Source organism: Stylophora pistillata, chromosome 6, assembly GCF_964205215.1.
Source record: "Stylophora pistillata chromosome 6, jaStyPist1.2, whole genome shotgun sequence".
In the NCBI taxonomy this organism is placed as follows: Eukaryota; Metazoa; Cnidaria; class Anthozoa; order Scleractinia; family Pocilloporidae; genus Stylophora; species Stylophora pistillata.
The window spans coordinates 35506867-35524270 of NC_142524.1; the positions used below are offsets into that span (position 1 = coordinate 35506867).

A 17404-nucleotide genomic window follows, 5' to 3' on the forward strand; every position below is an offset into this window, starting at 1 on the left:
CTCTCAACAACGTGCACAGGTTACATCCACATCACTAGAATTATTCTTGTTTTTGTTGTACTACGTCTTACAATTTTGTCCGACACCTAAACTTGACTCTGTCAAAAAGGAATAGTTGGGGAAACCCCTATTCCTCACGGAACACTGGAATTCCTCAGGGAACACTGGAATTCCTCACGGAACACTGGAATTCCTCAGGGAACACTGGAATTCCTCGTGGAACACTGGAATTCCTCAGGGAACACTGGAATTCCTCACGGAACACTGGAATTCCTCAGGGAACACTGGAATTCCTCGTGGAACACTGGAATTCCTGCGGTCCTGAGGTGTGTATGCTTTCTATCTTGACCTCTTCATATTTACCATAATTCATAAAATGAAGCGGCATTCAGATACTCATAACACTAGACTGATTTCTTTATTATATATTTGTTGTTCGTTTTTTCTTTTTTCGTTCAATTATGTCTGACCGATGAAATCCTTCCATCATTTCATTCGGTCACAATGCGTGAAAGCAAAGACAAAAAGTTTTGTGCAGCTATGGAGTTCCCAACGTTATTCACAATACTGATGTACACCCTTGATTTATTTCGGCTTTTAGAACCAGTCCCCGCACTATTCTGTCGTTAAATTTAACACGGCTGTTTTGCTGCTCTAAGTAGACGCGCTATGTCTGCCCATTCGTGGAAAAATAAGTCTCGACTCGTGCCAATCTAGACAATACAATAATGATAATTCTTCCAGCAACCAATTCAGAATTAACTCCTACTCTTGGCTTCCCTTTCTTTGTCAACTGTGACAGCAAGCTTATTCCCTTCATGAATACATTGGAACTTATAATGTGTACACTGATCGTGTCGCCAGTTGATTTCTATCAAATAGCGCCTTTGGCAATGTCGCATCAGGATAGAAGATTAACCTGTGAATAAAAGCGTTTAAATAACTTGGTTTACTAAAATCATATTTTAATGTCAGCTCAGCTTTTAAGCTTATTTACAGTACAACTGTAGTTTACACATTTACAAGCGCAAAATCTTGAACAAAGCCAATATAAATACATTCTCAACGAAACTGAGGTAAACGAATTGCATGCATGCATCGTAATTTCCACGAACGGGTCTTGTTAAAAGAAAAAAGGATTGCATAATTCTAACGCAAACAACGTAATACATAGTGGTGGCGTCTGGCTAGCTATAAAAAGAAAGGCCCTCGCGACAAATATCTATTTCTGAGATTTAATTCGATTTTAAATCTAGTAATATTACTTTATATTTCGAATACTTCGAGACCATCACACACTTTCGGGCAGCTACATGTAACATTACACAAGTCCCTACAAATGTTCCAGATTTATCAAAGCTATAAACATAACCACAAGCTGTTTTCTGAAACGATTTACTCTGAATTAGGCAACTTGTGTTAACTACTCGTTAATTCGTTGATAAAAATATTTGAAATGCCCTTTCTAGAGAAAAAATTCACCACAAAACAGATCAGTGAGAGTAACGAAAACGGCATCGACATAACTGAGTGAATTTACTTGAAGAACTTGGTTCCACATGGTTTATTATAGCTATGTATCTTACTAGTCGAAAAATATTTTCTCCAAAAAAAAAGAAAAATCCAGATCCTATCAAAAATTTCTCAGGAATACATTCAGTCGTTTCACACTCGTAGTTGGAATAAAAATTTACACTACCTACACTACAAGCATTATTCATTAGTAATATTAATCTAATATAAAAGTAAACCAATCTTGGCAGTCTTGAAACACTATCTGTTATAGGTGTGTGTCCGTGAAGTACTGCTCCCTCTTGAAGCTTTGATATGGCGTACTTGGTTCACTGTCTGAAAAGTCCATTTTTTCCTCATCGTACTACAAGAATAGAAACAAGTAGTTGGGCGACGCAACAGACTATACCTGAGTCTAATGTGCACGATTAGGTAGGAAGGTGGGTCAGTTGGTAGGTCTAAAGCTAGCTAAGTAGGTAAGTCGGTAGCTTGATAAAAAAAGTAGGAAGGGAGTAGGTACTTAGGTAAGGTACGCCGGGTTAGGTAAAGTGGCTGTTACGAGCTACAAGTTCCCTTACTGTCGTAGCTTACTCTGGTTTCATTGGCATGAAACGACAGAGAATATTGCTCCACTGCCGTGGACCGAATTCCAATTTAAGGAGGGGTTACCTTCAACATCCTGTCCGGTTTCCCTGACAGTTTGCCGGAACTCAGTTGTACTCCACTGACGATGGAGAGAGGCACTGTCACAGTTGAGTGTCTCAAGCAAGAACACAACAGGGCTCGATCAAGGACCCTTAAACGCCACAGTGCCGCAACATGCAAAGAGGTAACCTTCTCTAACTTACAAGGTGTTATATCAGAAATCTCTGTCAAGGACCAAGGGAAAAAATAACGTGAAAGATCAGCTATTAGCCCTTACCAGTCCAGAATCCCTGTTACTATAGGGATTGTAATTGTCCCATTCCTGACTCATGTCAAGAGGAAATTTGTGCATACTGCCATTGTAGGAGTCATATGGTTCGGGAGTCTTCTTAAGCCTCTCTGTGCTGTCAAACAAAGCCGTGGTACTGCTGTGGTACGGGTTCACTGAATGCATCTCCTGAAACGAAATAAGTTGCATCGAAAACTTTTGTTAATAAAAGATAATGAGTGGACTGTTTGCAGTCTTTAGTATAAGCAGGGATGTATGAAATAAAACGAAACTACATGTAACAAAGCAACCAATAATTAAATGTTCCCTTTACCTGACTGATAACCAATTGCGGGTTTTACAGAGCATAATGAAGACGTCGCGCGAAAACAAGAAAACAAAAAAAAAAAAAACAAACAAAAAAAAAACACCAGCAAAGATATGAGCTCAGTTTGATTTAAAAGAGATAAAAAAAACACCATTTGGCTCGGAAATATGCGTGAATATTTCTCAGCGGACAACACCTGTTCCGAAAGCGAAACTTAAAGAAACGGTGAATTTCGAGGAACGGATAATGTTTATGGACATATATGAGAGCATATTTGCATCCTAAATGTAAACCATTGCACTCATTCGCCTTTAAATATTTGCAGCGTCCGAGAAACAAAATGTTTTCAAGGAACTTTCTGCCAAAGTTGACTGATGTTCACTCGCAAATGCTCTTTCGTACGACTGTATGTTCCTTTGTAAAAATGACAAAACGCTGGACCATCTCCAATATAATTTGAACCAGAAGCTTTTATCGCATCTGAAATTTGAAAAAAATGGGAATATCACTTGAGGAATATCAACGCATATTTCCAAATTTACACCGAAACATATATAATTATGGACAAAAATCATGTTTTTTCCACCTTCTAACTGCTTCTATCATCAACTACTTACAATAAAACTTCCATTCTTTCTGTCGCTGGACGTGTAAAGACTGGACATTGATGGAGGCCTGGAGCGCAGTTTGGTACGCGGAGGTAAAGGTTCTCTGTCGCGTACAAAAACTGTCCTACCCCCAGTGGATTTCCACATACAGCAGAATATGAGCAAGAACAGGATAATAATGGCGACCAATGCCATGACAGCAATAAACCAAACACTCTTGTGCCACTCATTCGTAGCAGTGCGGGGTGCCGACGTCGCTACAGTAACTTCAGCTGAGAACAAATAGGGTCAGCCTGTTAGCCTTTTACACTCCAATATCAGTATGAATATTCTCTATACCGTTCCCCATACATTTCCTAAGATGCTGACGAGGAGAATTTGGTTAACAATCAAGAGTTTGCGACCTTAATGTATGATTCAGGGGTGATATTGTTGGGAGAAAATAGATTCTAGTCACTCAAAGGGTTGATGTTTTTTAACCCTACTATCAGTTAACGTGGTCTGCACATTGTCCCCCTATTCAACAAATGGTAAACACCGCAGTGTACACTACTGAGTTATGTATGCACGCGGGAGGTTGCTAAGCACGAAAGCAGCGTAAGAGTCGCGCGAGGCGATAGCCGAGAGCGACTCTAGCTTATTGAGTGCTTAACAAACTTCCCAAGAGCATCCATAACTCAATAGTGTACACTGTGGCGTTTACCATTTGTTCTATATAACAGAACATTGATACATTGTAGCAAAAGAGTTTTCTGTTATTTAACAAATCTTACGTGACCAGAAAAAACAAGCGCGCGCGGAAAACTAGTCTTTGCATTTGCTGTCGTCAGCAGCGTACACCCATGGGCAAATGGTGGACGCTGAATTGACCTAGTAGAGCGCTTTACTTTGGTTATGTTTTAATTTCATATGATAGTGACGAGGGGAATTTGTTTGACAAAGGAAACCTTTCTCGCTTGCAGATCCTCTCCTTTAGATCTCGTGACATAAATATATTTGAGTAAATGGTAATGTTTTAAGGAGAGATTAGAGGGATGTTACTGTCAGCCGTTAACCTCCTGCAATAAAACAGCGATCGCTTCTTCTTTGCCAAGAAATTAATAGCTATGGGCACGCCACTTACATTGCACTTGGACAGTGACACTGGGGGGTGACACCACAGTTCTTTTGCTTTCTTGCACTAAAGTTGTGGCTTCAACTCTGTAGGTGTACTCTGTAACAAAACAAACCACGGGAAATGTAGTCAAAACGCAAATCCCTTGAAAAGAAGTAACTCATCGCGTTCCAAGAAAATCTCATGTGTGCCTTGTTTGTTTAATTGATAACCAAACAAGGCTACTATTTTGTAGTCTCTTAAAGTTGAAGTAATCACAGCGAGTGCCGAAAAAAATCAACTCAAATACTGTGGCGTAAATTTTTCAAGAGAAAAGAGATAATTTAACAACCAGAACGTGATTAGTTGATTTTGCCTCTAACCTCCCTCATTCCTAACTCCCAGGACCCTCTTGTTCTGCTGTCCTTCATAGATAAGCAATCCATTTTCTAACAGTACATAGGAGTCCAACGGTCCGTTCAACCTAAAGCAATCGCTCCAGTCTACGGCCACTTGGAGTTCGGTCACATTTACTCGAGGCCTCAATCCTGTCGTCTGTGGACCTGAAACCAATTAAAGCAAAACACGAAAATAAATTTTTGCCTAATAAAGTCATTAACCTAGAAATTGCTCCTAGTTAATTTGTCACAAAACTACAAAACATCAAGGTTTTATCGTGCGACTACTCAGTGCACATATAAACCTTCGGACGTCCAAAGGTCTATATTAACAATTCCTTTGAAAAACACATCGTAACCGATTTTCGTTAAATTAATAATACAAACCAATCACACACACAAAGTGAAAATACTTCCATGCAAATTATTCTGATCGCCAATTTTAACTGCTACATGGCTAGTACACCTTGGAGAGGCTCTGTTAGAGTCAAGTGTTTTGCAGAAAACACAATATTATGATCTGAGCTAAATTCAATTTGGATTAGGAGACTAATGATGAACTGGACCGGGCTAAAACTTAGTACTTTTCATTTGGAGTACAGTGCAGCAACCATCATGGCGCCACTTCTCCCCAAGCCAAAGGTGATTGTATAACTTCCGATCCTAAACCAAATTTTTCTCGTAGTAATCGAAGCAGAGCGATGGAAAACAATTATCATAATTATAGTGACGTACTTGCAGCTTGTGTTCGAACCCTTTGTTCATCTGATAAACTCGAATGCTCTGAGTTATAGACCCGTATCCTGAAGTTATACATAGTGTACGGTGACAGGCTTCTAACGGTATAACGCTGAGACAGACTCGCGTTTAGTCCACTCGCGGGCATTGCAGTGGGGCAACCAATATCGCAAGATTCATGAAACAGGACCTCATATCTAAAAAAAAGTTGTTAGGAATCAAAGTTAAGGTTCAATGGCGTAACATAGTAGCGATCAGTTTCCTTCGATTTCCAATAACATCACTAAACTGATAATGGAAAGTCAGGACAGTGTGTTCTTTTTTCCCACCTTTGGATGACTCCATTGGGTTTCCCAGGCTCGTCCCATTCTAGTGTGACGAAGTTACTGGTTATTTCAACGGGGCGCGGGGCCGCGAACTCCGAAGGCGCTCCAACAGAAGTCTTCCTAGTTGCAGTGGGTCCAGCGGCGCACCCTCCATCCGTGCAGACGTACACACGTAAAACATAATTCGTAAATGGCTCAAGTCCTGCCACCTCACGAGTCGTAGTTAGATCTTGAGATACATTTCGTCCAGAAACTTCTAGGATGTAACTCCTTATCTCTCCATTTGGTTCACCAGGTGGGAAAATGAACACTTCTAAACTGTATGAGTAACTCTTGTTCACATAAGGCGCTTTAAGCTGTTCTGGTGCTGCACTTAAGGTTTGAACCACTGACCACTGACTGACCGTTTCACCGGCGCTGTTCGCAGAGATCACTCGGTACTCATACTTAAAGTATGGCTTCACATCTCTATCACTGTAAGCTAGGACAGATCCATTAGTTACGTTTACTACAGACTCTGCTGGACCATACACCATCGCCTGGTTACCATACAACGATACTCCACGTCTGTAAAGTTTGTAAAACAGCATAAATCCGTTGGGCTTTAGAGGCTCATTCCAAGTGATAAGTACCTTCCTTGCACCAATATCAGACGTTGGGAAATCCGGGGGGTTCTGACCCTCTGGTGGAGCCTCAAATGTTCGGGCAGAGTTTGCCTCTCCTATGCTACAGCCTTTAAGTGTGCAAGCGCGGATTCTGACTTCATACAGCGTATAGGGGAAGAGATCTTCCAGGGTGGTCTCCTTGGCAACACCAGCATCTTTCACTTGAGCAACGCCTTGTGCTCCCATAAAGTTGTACAGTACTTCATATTTGAAGATGACGCCATTTGGAATTCCAGGGACTGTCCATAAGACTTTAATCGATTTTGCACTGAGAACCTCTAAAGTCGGGATGCTCACATTGTCTGGAGCACCAGGGTTAGTAGCAGCACTGAATCCCGGGGGACTTGACAGGCGGCCCGCGGAATTCACTGCCGTCACAATATACATATACACGGTGTATGGGGCCACAGTAAGGTCGTTAAATCTCAGATCAGTACCGTTGTATACTTGCGAACCGTTGCGTGTAAGGAGATAGTAGAGTATTACACCATGTGGTCTTCGAGGTGCATTCCATTCTACTCGTACAAACGCAGAACCACCGATTGTAGCAACTGGGGCAAGGAGATCTCTTGGAGGAGCTTCTTTGGTGCGTACTTCAGCTGGTGCACTCTGCGTACAACCCTTGTTCGTACAGGCACTGACGTAGAACGAGTACTTAGAGTAAGGTTCCTTCCCGCTTACAGTGAGCGTCATGTCCTGTCCGGTATAAATCGGAGAACTGTCGCCAACTTCATACACTTGGTACTGGGTAATGACTCCATTGGGCTTGTCTGGCTTCAACCAAGATATCTTTATAGCCAAAGCACTTTCCGCTTCTAAGGCCGGGGGTTGCACACCCGATGGTGCAGCCTGAGTCGTTCGGCGGCTTGATGGAGAGCTCGGCATACAGCAGTCAACATTGCAGCCAGTACACACCTCCACGGTGTAACTGTACAGGGTGTATGGCTCCAAACCTTGATCAACAAAATTAAGTCCGTTTCCTTTGTATTTTATAGAATTGTTCCTGAACACAAAATAAAACTGAATAACACCGTTGGGTTCTAGCGGTTCTTTCCACGTCACATTCAAGGAATACGCACTCATTATCAAGACAAGCGGTGGATCGACGGACGAAGGAGCAGCTTGAGATGTAGTTACGATTAATGGGTCACTTTCCGTAAAACCTCCGCCGTTGACCGCACGAACACTAAAACCGTACTTTGTGTACGGCTTCAATCCCGTCTCCGCGTGCGTGAAATCTGTCTTGTTTGTATCATTAGTGGAATAAACCAGTTGACCGGAGGTATTTGTTACAGCGCGCTTTCGTCGCTTCTGAAGCGGGGTGACCGTTCTGTAAATCTCGTAACGAATTACGATCCCGTTTGGAACTGCTGGCGGCCTCCAGTTAAGCTCCACAGCTGTGGCGTTGATAAACCCTGCTGTAGGTCGAGACAGACCTTGCGGGTCCACCTCTGCGGAGAAAATTATTTGCGTGGGACCCCGCGTGCAACCTGCAACATTACAGGCCTCAAGTTGAAATTCGTACGCAGTGTAAGGAACAAGTCTTGGGACCGTGTACTCTCGGGTGCTGCCGAGATATATCTGAACACTATCTTTGTACAGCTTGTAGTGAGTGATGACCCCATTAGGATTCTCTGGCTCATCCCACGACACGCGCATGCTCTTTCCATCTTTCGGCTTATCAGCACGAAGGGGACGAAGGTCCGCTGGAGGTGCTTGTTTGGTTTTTGCTGTCGCCCAGGCACTCACCCCCTCATGCCGATTGTTGATGGCAGCGATCAGGAACTGATAGTCCGTATAAGGGTCTAGTCCATTCACTGTGGCGTTCAGCACGTTGCTAGGCAACCGAGCTGCTACTGTGACGTTCCTGTTGTCGGGAGGTTGCAGTCCTTTATGGTAGCGTACTTCATAGTGCGTGACAATACCGTTAGGCTGGGAGGGTACAGTCCATGAAAGATACACTGCAGTGGAGTTAAGTACTGTAAGAGAGGGAGGGCGGATGCCTTGAGGAGGCCCTTCGGGAGTGCGCACGTCGTTCCAAGGACCATCTACAGAACCTGCGCTGTTCACCACTCTTATTTTATAGGAATAATTTGTGTAACCTGACAAACCACTATTCAGACATGACAACTGGCGCGCGAGACAAACTGGAAGCGGGGCACTGTTGCCTGTCTTACGGTAAACTTCATATCGGATGATGATTCCATTTGGAAAGGATGGGGGCGACCAAGAAACTTGAACAACATTCCATTCTTGTGCCACCAGGGTAGGTGCCCCCTGTCCAATGGGAGGAGCCTCACCTGTTCTTGCATGCTCTCTGTCCCCGAGTCCGCAGCCTTTAGCGGTACAAGCCTTGACGCGAACAGAGTATATAGTAAAAGGACTTAGTCCTGGAATCACCTTGCTCCTGCTAAGAGCGACAACATACTCTGTGCCATTAACGACCACAGAATAACTTGTAATGTTACCGTTTGGCTGACCCGGTGCATTCCATTCCGCTAAAATACTATAAGCACTTGTGACAGTCAAACGAGGCTTGGGAATGGCCTCTGGAGAACTCTCTGGGGTAGTGGCGAAAGAAACAGCACTCCTAGTGGTTCCCCCGCCAGTCGTAGCAGCGACTGAGTAATTGAACGTCATTACTGGTTGGAGACCGTTGTTTCTGTCTTGGAAGATACAAATGTCTTTACCATGTTGATTTTTGTAACATGCATTCGTCCCGTTGTACACAACAAGATCTCCGCGGTAGAGTGAGTATGATACAATCACGCCATTTAGAACGTCTGGTTGAATCCACGTGGCTTCGATTTCCCTGGCACCAATGACCGTGAGATTAGGTGGGTGGACACCTTCAGGCGGTGCTTGCAGTGTTAGCGTGGAGGCCAGCGGACCTGGCGTGCAACCCACGCGCGTGCAAGCTACCACTTCAAAAGTGTAGTTAGTATAGGGTTTGAGACCCCCAATTACCAGGCTCCTCATGGACAAACCTTTGTCGTTTGGATTCAAATGGATCTTGTAAGTGCTGTTTACCATACGGCTCACGTTATAGCGAATAATCTGTCCATTAGGCTTGGAAGGTTCAATCCACGAAACATTTATTGCGCTGAAGTTTAACGGAATTAAAACGGCCGCGTTTACTTCAGTCGGGGCAGCTTGGTCGGTGTAGATCAGTGACGTCATTTCCGCTGATGAACAGTGTGTCGTGCATGCTTCGATAATGTAACCATATCCAGTAAACGGCTCCAATCCACGGTCTGTGTAAGTCAAATTAAGACCGGTATATACCACTTGACGCTGCTTAGTTTGACCATTGATCCGGGTCAGTCTGTACTCTTGGATTTCTCCGTTAGGTTTTGCTGGCTTACTCCAAGTAACGCGGATTTCAGTCGAGGAGATTGGAACTGCAACTGGTGGTAAAAGACCTTCAGGGTGACCCATGAGCGTTCGGTTCTTGGCTTCTGGACTTGACACGTTGAATCCGTTATTTATCGCGACAAGGTAGTACTCATATACTGTATGAGGGGAGAGACTAGTGTCGTTGTATTCACGGATATCGGCATTGTACTGATTTTTAAGTATTTCTTCGTGATCCGTGGCGCAGATTCTCGGTACAACAGTCGAAGGAGTTGGGGCGTAATAGCCAGCTACTAATCCACAGTTCATCGTTGAGTTATCAAAGTCACATCGGTCACACATTGCTGCGCGCGCATCCGTCTTGTTACAAATAGTTCCCATTCCACAGCCTAACGTTCCGTTGCTGGAAATGTCTGCACAGGTCTGGTATGTAGAGTTATAGCCACGTTCGTTACAGCATGAGAGAGCACTAGACACTCGGCTTTTACCACAGCATTTGTGATTGGATGCAGATTTGTCACGTGCGCTGGTGTAGTTATAAACCTGAAGAAAACAAAAAATATTTCGAGTTAAGAAAAATATCACTGGGTTCCTTAGCTGTAATCAACTTCAATCCTGAATTCGGGCAGAGGCTAACAACCTGTGGAGCAGGTGGTTTCCGAATTTGAATAGCCCGAACCTGGATCAACATCTAAACCAAGTAAAATTAATCCTCGATTCGGGCAGAGGCTAACATCCGGTGGAGCAGTTCGTTTCCAAATTTGAATAGGCTGAGCCTGGATCAGCGTCTAAACTAAGTAAAATGTCATTATGACTGTACACTTACCACGATATTCCCCGCTGATCCTTGGCAGCACAGGCTCGTGTCTTCAGGAATATACTGAGCTCCACAGCAAGTTTTGCTAGCTTCCAGATCGTAGGCAGCACCGTTCTTTTCATCACCGCAGCAAACCTGAGCAGATGCCACAACTTTACCGCCACAACACTTCCGTGGGGGAATGGGGTCGTACAGGGCTCCACACACGCAAACCTTACTGCGGTCATTCTTGTCATACGGGGTGTCTCCGCAACAGGCATTACCAAGACCCACCAAACTTCCTCCCTGAGATTTAGGACAGCATACACGTCCCGAAGGTACACTGATGTAGTTGCCATAGCAACACTGGTATTCGGCCCGTTGAATATGGAAAGTGTTACCGCAACAGACGTCCGAGGCCTGGTTCTTCAGCAGATAATTTGTTCCGCAGCAGGTCTTGGATGGGTCCCGTGGGTAAAGAACACCACTGCAACACGCCTGGAAAGGTTTTTGAACGTGAAATTAGTACATGAATGTTGACCACATCACCTTGCACTCTTGTCTAGGTAGCAAATAGCGGAAAGAGATTTCAGAATAACAAGTTGGTTGGGATAGAGAGTAGCCCCCTGGTCAGCTCAATTGGTTAGAGCGCCAGATTGTGTTGTGGAGGTCGAGGGTTCAAGTTCCGGCCGGACCAATACTCATGGTCTTAAAATAACTGGGAGAATTTGCTACCTTTCTATAATATCAAGAAATGGATAGAGATTCTAGTCTTCTCGCATAAGGACGAATAAACTGTAGGTCCCGTCTCCTGCAGGGTTAGGAGTAGAAGACGTTAATTTCCAACGCACGAGATTACTGTGTGGTGGATGTCCTCCCCTGGGCTGGGAAGGGTGGGGAAAAAAGCAGGTCCACATCAGCAAAATTGCTGCCATAAACTCAACCTGCTTAAACAAATAAAGAGCCTTTCGACAGGGAACTATGGTTCATTTTGAATGAAATAACTTTCTTATTGAACGATTGAACCTTGCTGCAGTAGAACTGATGTTGCAGTTTATGTTTTGTAAGTGTTTCGTTGATGGAGTTTTGCGTGATAAAGAGAGCCCAAGGCCTCCTCCATCCGTTGGCACGGGAGCTTGTAAGAGAATCAAATGCCTTTTTAACAAATGTAAAACTTCCAAACGCCTTCTTCTACTTCTCTAACCAGGGCCTTACTCTTAAGATACCTACCTGACTGGCTGGGTCGTAACACGTGACTCCACACAACTGCTCTGACAAGAGACACTCAATGAAAGTGCATTTAGAGTTTGGTGGCGGACTGAAAACAAAATGTCATTTCCGGGTCAATAGGAAGTTAAGAATTGTAAAAGGATTGAAACTGTTGGAAATGGGAACATGCAATACTCCTACATACCACAAGTAAAAGGATCTGATCAAAAGAAAATGTGTTTCATACCTTGTTGGACATGGGTACACCCTTCTTCTAAAAATCTGATACCCAGACATGATTCCGTTTGGACGAGACGGAGGCTCTAAATATGAAAGAGAAAAACATCGCAAAGATATTTATAAAACTTTCTCAAACTCCTCACTAGTTTTTTCTCTACCACAAAAAATCCAACTTACCCCACTGGACAACAATAAAAGTTGATCCTGCAGTGAGTCGCGGAGTAGCAAAACCTGTCGGTGCTAATTGCGATAAAAACAGATAAATCACTTCAGAAAACTCATCACTAAACAATCTGCTGACTTGCCGACAAAAACAAAAACACGAACATACAAGTAACGAAAAACCACACAATTTTACCGGCAGCATTTGTCTGCGCTTGTCTTGCATCACTCAGAGTACAACCGTGTGTAGTGCACACTGCCACCTTAAAAAAAAATAATGAGAGGATCGCTTAGCTGGGAATCATGATCTAACATCTACAACGAACCAGAAAATTGCTACCCACAACAGTCGGTGGTGAATAAACTGTCAGTAGCTATGAACCGCGGAGGACCGAGGATGGACAAAGTTTACATATAACAAACCAGAAATTTCGGAAAAAATATTTACAAGTAGCTCCTTTAATTATTTATGACGACTTTTGAAGTCAAAGAATAGTAATCAAAGGGATGAACAGCTAACCTTGATGCTATAGTAGGTAAATGGCTGCAGTCCAGACACAGTTATTTGTAGCTGGTCGCCAGTAGTGTTGGCCCATAACGTGTTGTTTCTGTGCAAAAAATGAAAAAAAAGAACACTTGTCGGTCAACGTTCAACAGCTATCTGAGAAATAGCGTACCTTCTCTTAAACCAAAGACTCATTGTTCTACTGCTGATGAAAACAAAGTTAGTATAGAATTTACTTACACATATATTTTGTACAGTATAACGACTCCATTTGGATTTCCAGTCTCATTCCAACTCACGCGGATTGCTGTGCTGCTGACAACGTACAATGCAGGCGGGTCGAAATCTTCAGGCACTGAAGTAAACAAAAGACAAATTAGTACTGGATACCATTGAGATGACACGTTCATCAAGGATATCATTCACAATAGCAAGGAAAGTCGAGAGTTGCGTTTGATGAGGTCCACAACTAACGATACAGCATGCGATCTTTGCGCATTTAGGTGTGTTATCTAGTTGAAGTGTATCTGAGCGGTACTGTATCTTCGATTGATGTTCGTGAAATGAAACACAGTCTGACTCTGATAAACTTCTGCGAACGTTTGAGGAAGGATAAATCGATGTTAACCTTGATCTATCAAACAAAAGAGCGGCAACAAAAAAAACGAGTATTTGAAGGAGAAAAAGAAAAACAGTTTTTCAAAAGAAACCACAATCAGTTTCAGGAAACTCCGTTGCTCTCGCTGAGTAAGAGCTGTTTCATTATCAATTTACAAAAGCGCAGAAAAGTTGATCTTACTTCCATCCAGGGTTCTGATTTCAAAGCCAGCACTCTTGAAGGTACCGGCTCCATTGTTGAGCTCAATCTTATGAGAGAAAGAGAGGAAAGGTTTCTACGCATTAAGAGAGTTTACTGATATTTAAATAGCTCTGATGTCTTGGTTCAAAAAGGCGTAATTATTTTAGCACTTTGAGATCAGAAGACGAAGTGTTCCCTCTGCCACAACGTAGCAAATATAGATGGGGAACACGACCTAAATTCTGAACGAGAAAAACAGAAAGATTTTCTTAGCGAGCAGTTATTTACAATTTTATAGTAGTAGTGGTTTAATAAGGACAGTCTGAAAGCAACGTTCAATTAAAAAAAAGCAGGTCTTACATAAAATTTGTAGACAGTGTTGGCCTTCAGGTTCTGGACTGTAACACTAGTCTGTGATCCGGGGTAACTGCCCACACGACTCACGACTGATCTTTCTTCAACGTCCAAAATATACGACACAACAGAGCCGCGCAGCTGCTTAATACCAGGTGGATACCACGTGACCAGAACTGAGGTGTGATTTAGGGCAGTTCCATTGACGAATGCCCCAGCCAGAGGAGGGACCGGGCCGGTTCTGTAGGGTAGGGAGGAGTTACTTGTAGTGCTGCCTTGACCAGTGTTTACAGTGACCTGGAAAGGGCGTAGAGAACATGATGTCTTTGCTTTCTGATCTTTCAACCGCCGTTATGCATTATGCGAAATTATTCGCTTTCTTTCGTAAATTGTGGATGTTTTCCCTCCATTTTTGTTGAGCTTAGTTCAAGATCGTAAGAGACGATAGTGACACCACATGGAAATTTCCCTTAGCGCTCGCAGTAAACTTTGTTTCTAGTCTAACAAATGATCAATTCAAAAAATGAATACGACAGGTATTAAGAGTTTGAGTATGAACAGATCGAGACCTTGGTATTTAACCAGACTGATAGGGTCCTAATGTAGCTGTTAGATTTGGTGTTTTTATGTTTACCTTGTACTGTTGTAAAGAGAAGATCCCAAGTCCAGTATCACGATACTCTCTGATCAGAGCCGCCCCTTGATACACCTGTACATAATCTGTTGGTGCCGTAATGTTATTCTCCACAAGGTCCTCCACGGTTCTCCTGTACAGCACGTAAGACAAAATGACCCCGTTTGGCCTGAGGGGGGGCTCCCATGTAACGTTCAAAGAGGTTTGCGAATCTGTCTTTGCAGTTGGCGCTGGCTGCATTTCAGGTCTGGCGGGAAGCGTGCGCACTTGAGACGGCGGGCTGCTACCGCATGCAGCAATTGTGCATGCGCTAACAAAGACGTTGTACATGATGTAGGGGTCGAGCGAGGTCACGTTGAGCTCAAACGGTTCATTAGCATTCACAGTGGTGTTGCGTGACTGCTGTTGGTCCACGACTCTGATGACGTATTGCGTGACTACACCATTGGGAATGCTGGGTTTTTTCCAAGTCACGTGTACAGCGTAAGGACTAAGTGCTTGGACAGTAGGAGCTGCGATACCTTCAGGGTCTGGGAAAAGGTGTAAATGTTAAGTTGGTAGCGTGAATGCCAAATAAGGTAGAAAGCACAATAATTCATGATCCCTCTAGCACACTAAAAAGACTCGTCTTTCTCATCAGCATGAACCGATTCTTAAAGTTTGGCGAGATTTCAAAAATTGAGAAAGTTGTGAGTCTTAATACTTCAGACACATTGTATAGTCCACTACGGTAAAGCCCTACAATCTCAATTTCAGATTTAAATTAGAATATGTGTCAAGCATTTGTGTTTAATTTCATTTGCTTCAATACCTCCCTCGCCAGTAGTAATGTTACTATAAGGACTGGGTTCTCCTGGACCACTGTTGTACGCTATCACACGGTACTGATAATCGGTCACTGGCTGTGCTGTATTATCCTCGTAACGACGCGGAAGAGAAGCATTCACTTCAGCGACATTGCTTGGATTTCCACCGCCCACGACTCGGCGCTGGATCGTATATTTGAGAGTGACTCCATTAGGCACAGAGGGTGGGTCCCATTCAATGATCACAGTTCTCCCTGAAGGAGAGGACAGTCTTGGAGCTGACAAACCTTGCGGACCTGTAAAGACGTCCCAAAAAGAGGAGGAAGCAAATCTTAGTTTAAGTCTTGTAATCGCTTGTAGTCGGGGCATTCATTATGATAAATCACAATGATAAGGGAAATATCACAAGAAACCGAGCAAACTGCCTGAAGCGCAGGACCACAGAGGTCACCAAGTCCACATTGAGTTTAGTTTAAGAAATGTGGTTGTCAATCACTCCTTTCATTTTGACATATTATGACATTTATCTTTAACTGCCTAACAAATCTAGTTACCCTCGGTTACACATACATTTCTAACATTGAAGAAAGAGACTAACAACCGTAAGGGTGACGCGATTTCTTGTAAGGCGGATTTTGTTACTGTAACTTGTCAAATAGGAGAAACATTCTTGCAAAATAAAACAACTACAACAACAAAAGATTCAAAATACACCTGGAACATTTAGCGACGCACTCACCTGACTCCAGAGTTCTCTGGGGGACTGAGTCCGAGCTGTTACTGCAGCCTACCGCTGTACACACACTCAGCTTGAAAACATAGACAGTGAAGGGCTGGAGACCAGTAACTACATATTTGGTGACGTTTCCCATCACTCTGTTGATCTCACTGCCATTTTGATAAATTACGTAATATAGTAGTACTCCGTTGGGTTCAGCTGGCTCGTCCCAGACCAATGTCACAGATGTGGAAGTCACATTTCTGAAACCTGGTGGATCCAGGGACCTTGGAACTGACAGAACAACGACGAACAGAGTCAACAAACGTGCTGTACATCACATTTTTGAAAGGAAATCGCAGAACTTGAAAATTATTTTAACAAGTACCATGAATTAGTGCGTAACTTCAAAAAGGCAAACCTACCAGAGGCAGGCGACATACGATGCAAACTCGCATGGAAAGAGGGTTAAAAAATAGCAACATCAAAGGTTAAAATTTCCCTAAAAACGGTATAAAAAAACAAAAAAAAAACCTCGAACAAGCAACGACTTCACACTGTCCTTGATAATCGCCATTTTTCAAATATTTAAGACGACTTCTTTACTGGTGAATAACTATGGCTATTCTTTCCTTTTTATTGTCTTTACAAACGTCTTAAAGAGAGCAACACAAACACGTGGGTCTAAAGACCTGGGACTTACCATCTTCAGAGGTCTTGACTCGAGTCCATTCGCTGAAACCAGACCCCGCTACAGTAGTGGCATTCACACGGAATTCGTAGACCGTAAACGGGATAAGACCAATGACAGTAAAGGTAAAACCCATTCCACTGAACAGAAGTGTTTCAACACCTTTAGTCCTTTGATGAAGTCCATAGGCAAGAACGATCCCGTTAGGCAATGCAGGCTGTCCCCAAGTGACATGGACGGCAGTCGAATTCAACACTGTGACATTGGGGGCTTTCACGCCGTCGGGAACTAGGATCAAAGTAAATAAAAACAAAGCAACCACTCTTGTTAACATGTCTATTAAGGTTCTGTAAAATACACTGTATAATACTTCTTTTCAGTATCGTTGCTTCAGTGTGAAGCCAAGACCACGCCCAAGCCCTAAAGTGTTAAAGAACTCGGCGATCGAGGATCATCGTCAACTTTCAAATATGCTCAACAATTTTGGTAAAAGTGTTGGAAGTCGAATTGTCTAAATTACTGTTTAAATCGATTTTTCCTTGCATCGATCTTTCT

The 17404-nt window shown here is 43.2% G+C and overlaps 1 protein-coding gene across 2 annotated transcripts in view; it reads right to left on the reverse strand.

The window, feature by feature from the left end:
* Positions 1–948: 948 nt before the first annotated feature.
* The window catches only part of LOC111318872 (usherin-like), a 32459-nt gene continuing 16003 nt past the window's right edge, over positions 949–17404 (reverse strand). Inside the window, exons 18-37 of one of the 2 annotated variants that reach the window (XM_022921738.2) lie at positions 16862–17137; positions 16180–16452; positions 15446–15736; positions 14635–15164; positions 14007–14297; positions 13647–13713; positions 13088–13202; positions 12863–12950; positions 12539–12605; positions 12358–12420; positions 12188–12263; positions 11962–12049; positions 10762–11229; positions 5920–10478; positions 5588–5787; positions 4838–5017; positions 4485–4574; positions 3371–3633; positions 2435–2614; positions 949–1876 (exon numbers count right to left, since the gene is read on the reverse strand). In XM_022921738.2, the coding sequence (XP_022777473.2) occupies positions 1781–1876; positions 2435–2614; positions 3371–3633; positions 4485–4574; positions 4838–5017; positions 5588–5787; positions 5920–10478; positions 10762–11229; positions 11962–12049; positions 12188–12263; positions 12358–12420; positions 12539–12605; positions 12863–12950; positions 13088–13202; positions 13647–13713; positions 14007–14297; positions 14635–15164; positions 15446–15736; positions 16180–16452; positions 16862–17137 (8261 nt within the window). In that variant the 3' untranslated portion in view covers positions 949–1780. The other variant, XM_088725830.1, reaches the window with a different exon arrangement.